At 49.3% G+C, this 5,931-nt stretch overlaps 1 protein-coding gene across 8 annotated transcripts in view; it reads right to left on the bottom strand.

Moving 5' to 3' along the window:
* Positions 1-5,931, bottom strand: part of DRP2 (dystrophin related protein 2) — a 57,641-nt gene that overhangs the window by 8,199 nt on the left and 43,511 nt on the right. For all 8 annotated transcript variants that reach the window (XM_006026517.2, XM_014521243.1, XM_014521244.1 and 5 more), the window contains 6 exons: positions 5,761-5,927; positions 4,588-4,699; positions 3,974-4,110; positions 3,513-3,578; positions 2,528-2,593; positions 1,476-1,619 (listed from right to left, as the gene is read on the bottom strand). In XM_006026517.2, coding sequence (XP_006026579.1) covers positions 1,476-1,619; positions 2,528-2,593; positions 3,513-3,578; positions 3,974-4,110; positions 4,588-4,699; positions 5,761-5,927 — 692 coding nt within the window. The remainder of the gene's footprint in view (positions 1-1,475; positions 1,620-2,527; positions 2,594-3,512; positions 3,579-3,973; positions 4,111-4,587; positions 4,700-5,760; positions 5,928-5,931) is intronic.

Raw genomic sequence — 5,931 nt, 5'->3', positions numbered from 1 at the left:
TAGGCAGAGAAGGATCTTGGAATCATTATTGATGCCAAAATGAACATGGGCCGACAGTGTGGGGACGCAGTCAGGAAGGCCAACCACGCCTTGTCGTGCATCCACAGATGCATCTCCAGCAGGTCCAAGGAGGTGATCCTCCCCCTCTATGTGGCACTGGTCAGGCTGCAGTTGGAGTACTGTGTTCAGTTCTGGGTGCCGCAATTCAGGAGGGATGTGGACAGCATTGAGAGGGTCCAGAGGAGGGCCACTTGCATGGTCAGGGGGCAGTAGGGCAGGCCCTACGAAGAGAGGCTAAGGGACCTGAACCTGTTCAGCCTCCACAAGAGAAGGCTGAGGGGGGATCTAGTGGCCATTTATAAACTAGTCAGAGGGGACCAGCAGGCATTGGGGGAGTCCCTGTTCCCCTGAGCGCTACCAGGAGTGACTAGAAATAACGGTCACAAGCTGGGAGAGAGTAGATTCAGACTAGACATCTGAAGGCACTACTTCACAGTCAGGGCAGCTAGGATCTGGAACCAACTTCCAAGTGAAGTGGTGCTGGCTCCTACCCTGGGGGTCTTTAAGAGGAGGTTAGATGAACACCTCGCTGGGGTGGTTAGACCCCAGTAGTTTTTCCTATCATGGCAGGGGGTCGGACTTGATGATCTGCCCAGGTCCCTTCCGACCCTACCAACTATGAAACTATTCCATTCCTGGATGCAGCTCCTTGCTCACCCACAGCCCCATTCCATCCACCTGGCCACATGCCCTGCCTGAGTGGGTCCCAGTCAGTCTCCATGGAAACACCGGGATTGCGGACAGTGACAGCATGGGTCCACAGCCTGGGGCAGAGGTGAAATCTGCTCCCCGCCCACCTCTGTCTGTAGAACCAGCACCTGTTGCAGGAGCATGAAGGCAGTGAATTGTGACTCTGCCCCAGGCCCTGGCCCTGTGCGGTCACTGCTTCATGTTCCTGGTCCCAGCCCTGCCACCCTGCGGCCCCATCCCAGCTGAGTGTGAAGAAGAGCTACTAAAGGAGTTTTGCTGATCTGTAGGGGGGCAGGATGGAGAAAGGGGGTGCTGACCTGTCCCACGGTAGCTCACCAAAACTCCCCAAGTGGCCTCCAGCTCAAATTATTGTCCACCCCTACTCTAGCACCTCATACACTGAAGAAGAAAGTCTCTAATATTCAGCCTAGATATCCCTTTCCCCAGCCCCCCAAACCCAAGCTGTACCAGTGGATTCTCTGATTATATGAGTTCCCCTTCCCAGTGCCTGAAGATGGGCCTCGTGTCTCCCCACCTATGTAAGCTACATAAGCTGGATACTTCAAATCCTTTCTTCTATGTCTTTTGCTCAAGACTCTGTCAGCATTTCCCTGGCCCTGCTCCAGGCTCCCAGTTGCTGGTCTGGCATGCTGTTCCTAGTTCCTTTGCCCTTTGACTCAACCTCACTCTCATATTCCAGTTTAGGCATTCACCCACATACGTACCTGTTTTCATCCTCTAAATGGGCCAGGATTCTCTCCAGCTCCCCCTTATCATTGGTGTTGACACTGTCCTTGGCCTGCTGGCTGCCCACTGGTTCTCGGTCTGTGATTGGACTGGAGTGGCGCAACAGGTACTGATCCTCATCCCTGCCACAAACCCCAGGAGGAGAGGCATCAATGATGGAAAGCCAACCAGACGGCTGCGTGGAAAACACAGCCATGGAATCATAGGGTTGGAAGGGAGGTCATCTAGTCCAACTCCCCGCTCAAAGCAGGATAATCAACCACCCCAGGCAAATGTTTGTCTAACCTGCCCTTAAAAACATACAATGATGTAGATTCCATAGCCTCTCCAGGCAATTTATTCCAATGCTTAACACCATGCTCTTGGTTAGAAAGTTCTCCCTAATAGCTACCTTAAATCTTCCCTGTGTATGTTTAAGCCTGTTATTTCTTGTCATGTCCTTTGTAGACCCAAAAACAATTGATTATTTTCTTTAAAACTGCCCTTTTTGTACCAAAAAGACTGTTATTAATCCCTCTTAGTCTTTTCTTCTCTATACTATACAATTCCTCCAACCTTTCCTCATTTGTCATGTTTTTGAAACCACTAATCATTTGGTTGCTATCCTTTGAATGCTTGCCAATTTGTTCATACCTTGTCTGAAGTGTGATGTCCAAACTGGCCACAATACCCATGAGCCAGGCCACATGTACTGAAACATGTGGAAGAACCGCTTCCCACAACTTGCCTATGACTTTCCTTGTTAACACATCCCAGAATTCTATTAGCTTTTTTGTAGCACATGGACATGATTTGTACAGGAGGTTGTACAAGTTGGGTACTACACTGATCTATTCCTTAGAGCAAAGGATAAGACATCCTGGTTCCATTCCTGTGGAGAGATGGTTACTATGTACCACAGACAGGACAGGGATGGGTAAAGTGTGGCGGGAGGCAAGCACTCTTCTCAAAACCCCCTGGAGAGAGAGAACCTCAGCATCTCTCCATATGGACAAACACATTCAAAACACATAAAAGATGCACCACTCACAGGCTATCATCTGGGGACAAGCTGTCATTAAAGAAGGAACAGTTCTGACTTTCCATCTCTGCGAGCCTGAAGGAGACAAAACCAGATTGATACCTTCCCAGGAGAGTCATTGGGCCTGTATATCCATTCCGTGTACCTACACTTCTTTGGGTCCCTGCACTAGAATCCTGCCCAGTTGTTCTGCCCCAGGGTGTCTTGTCACTCAACTTCTATTTAGATCCTAAGTAATTTTGTACTTTTTAGGAAGAAACTGTTCATCTAGACAATTTGTTTTGGGAGATGCACCCTCTATGCTGAGGCCATCCAGGCCTCACAACCAGCAGATCCTTTCACATTCACAAGTGCTGCAGTGCTATATGAAAGGTGGGTGCAGTGGTGATGGCACTATGCAGGTTCAATTCCTATTACCTTGCATAGTCTTCAGCAAGTCTGTCTGTGCCTCAGCTCCTCATGTACACAATGGGGATAAGCTCTGCCCCCCCATGGCACTGGGAGAATTAATTTACTGATGATTATGAGGGCACCATGCAAGAACCACAGAATGCTACATGGATGTCTGAAACAGGGCTGCTGGGAAAAGCCCCTGATAGGTCAAGGCATGAAGGACTCAATCACTTTCTTCTTCTTTCAAAAGAGCCCCTGCTAAACTTCAGCTACACACTTATAAGTAGGAAGTTCTCAGTGAAAATAAAGATCTTGTATAAATATAACAGCTGCATCCCAGCCAAAAGCAACAGCAGTGCAGGTGGGATAAGACAGGTCATTCATTTGGGCATCCCATTCCAAAAGGGCTCCTTAAGTTTGGTCACTACCTCCCACCTCTCAGGAAGGTGGCACCACAGTCTGGAGCTGATCTAAGGCAATGTTAGCCATAACTCATACCTGTAAAGTGAATGTAGTGGAAGGTGGGGTGTGGGGGAGGGTGCTGGACTGCGCCTGCCCACTACTCTCCTTCACTCATGACCTGGTGCCTAGAGCATAGTACCTGCTGGCAAAGTGCTCAATCCGGGAGTGGGTATCAGCATGTGGTAGCATCGGGGAGGAGGCTGGTCTGGAAGACACACACACTGGTCAGCAAAACACTGCAGTCTTTACTCAAAGTTATGGCTCATAGGTACAGCCCTGATCTCATTTAGGACCAGAAGAACTAGGGGCTGGCTGGAGACTCACTGCTCCCATAAAGGTCAGGCAGGAAAATGGAAGCAGCATCTCAAACAAACCCTCCCTCTGTGCAAGCCAATGAAAATCTCTGTTCTTCCAAGATCTAGACTCTGTTCCAGCCATCACAGACACCCAAGCTGTCTTCTCTAACTGAACCCTTCATCCCCTGGCCTCTCCTGTCTAGGGGACTAGAATCCCGCACCTGCACCTCAGTGGGCAGGTCCTTTCTGTGGGGTCTGTTTTAGGCAGGGCCAGGGTAGCACCAGTCTGCAGGCCAGCACTCACGTCTCTGAGAAGTCAGCTTCAAGCACAGACTGGACAGGCAGGTATCCCCTCTGCGGGTGCTTGCTGAAGTACTGCTTCGACCGGAACTTGTTTTTTAGGGTTGTAGCAAAGTCTCTCATGTTCTCACTAGACGTAGTCTGCAGAAAGACAGAGACTCTAATAAGTGAGGGATGGGGACATTCGAAAGAAAGCAGTCCTCCAAGTCTGGCCCTGAACTAGATAGAGGGAGGCATTTTCCAGACTGTAAACATGTGCATCCATATAGCATGGAATGAGCACATGAGAGCCCATACACAAGGACTTAAATGAGTGTGACATGTTACATATAGGCATATGCACATATATCGAGTATCACTGCCTATTTCTAAATTGTTGCACGGCAGGCAGCAGCTGAATTTACTGTTACAGCTTCGTAATCTGCAATATAGAACCATGTAGGTAGCTTCCACCAGGCTCATGTGGAGTCAAGCAAAGCATTCCTTGAGCTGCCCATGTGTAACGATGGCAGAAAAGATACCCAGTGCTGAATGAACAGTCACCTGGAATAGCCCATGTTGACTGCTCCTGGCTCCCTGACTACACAAAGCAGGGAATGCTCAGCCACAGCTGCTTACCGGCGTATAGTACTCCATGATGGGATAGTGCAGCTTATTCCCTTTGCTGGCTCGCCCTGTCAGGAAGCAGGTCTGACAGATGTCTACATTGAACTGCTTCAGGCTTCGATATCTGGGAAGATGAAGAGAAGCTGGGGAGATGGCAACAACCTGTGAGGAAACATCATCCGGGAGACCCCCAGGAAGACTGCCAGGTTGAGACCTCATTGTGGTTCAGTGCACCTGGCTCACATAGTACAAAGCTGTTTTTTTCTTGCATACAACTGATTCTAAAAACACTGAGTTCTCACTGCTCCCAATACAGCAGCAAGCTCCCTCAGTTGCTGCTGGTGGGGAGAGGCTGATATGAAACCCTGCTATTGTAGGTGCTTAAATTATTTTGTTATCATAGTCACAGGCCAACCCCTGAATCTTCCACCAGCTCAGGGCAAAGAACTTTTTTCCATCACCTCTCAGCTACAGCTACCCCAGCGCACACACTTCACTGTAACATTTTTGATGTCCTGGAGATCATCACACATGCCAGGTACAATGTGCACAAGGCAGGCTTTCCCCTTTAGTGCCTCAACCTGGACTGGCACTACACCAGGGAATTGGAAGGTCCACAGCTGCAGATTGTCTATGTGCAGGAAAATAAATAACTGACTTTCCAGCTGCTCCTTCCCCAAGGAGGCAAGAGAGAGGCTGTTTGTTCTCTGTGAAGTTTATTTGTATTATCCGCCCTAATAAGATTATATCTTAACTCGGTCTAAAGATGCATCTCTTTCTAAAGGTGGGAGAAGTCAGCTCAGTCACCTCATTCATCCTGGGTCACTGTTGAGGTTGCCAGCATGGGGCCCAGTTAGGACAAGCTGTAGTGGTGATTTCTGACAGGTATTTATGCACTGAGAATGAATGCATCTCATTTCACAGAGGACAGGTGGTGATACCAACTTCACATTGATCCCAGCCCAAGCCAGGTTCCAGAACAACCAACTAGAGGCAGCAAGCCCCACAACCCCTCCCCATGCGCTGCACCAAGCAGCACCAGACACTTTTCACTGAGGCCCTGAAACAAAGCCTCTGTCTGTGTAGTACTTGGGCAGAATTCACCTCAGTGTAGCCCTACTATCACTGATTCCTATGTCATTCCCTAGTGACTGCAGGGACTGCAACTGTGGGTGTGCTGCCTACCTGAAGCCTTTGATAGGACACTGCCTGCAGACAGAACATTTGGTCTGGTGCTTCACTTGTTCAGCAATGGTCACTCTGTGCAGGACAGCCAGCCATACCATGGACTGTGGCTCCAGGTTGGCCCATTCCAGGAACTGGGAGACCTCTATCACAGGTTTCCCATTACTCTAG

This window comes from Alligator sinensis, unplaced genomic scaffold (genome assembly GCF_000455745.1).
Source record: "Alligator sinensis unplaced genomic scaffold, ASM45574v1 scaffold387_1, whole genome shotgun sequence".
NCBI lineage: Eukaryota > Metazoa > Chordata > Crocodylia > Alligatoridae > Alligator > Alligator sinensis.
This window is presented reverse-complemented; position numbering and strand designations above follow the sequence as displayed.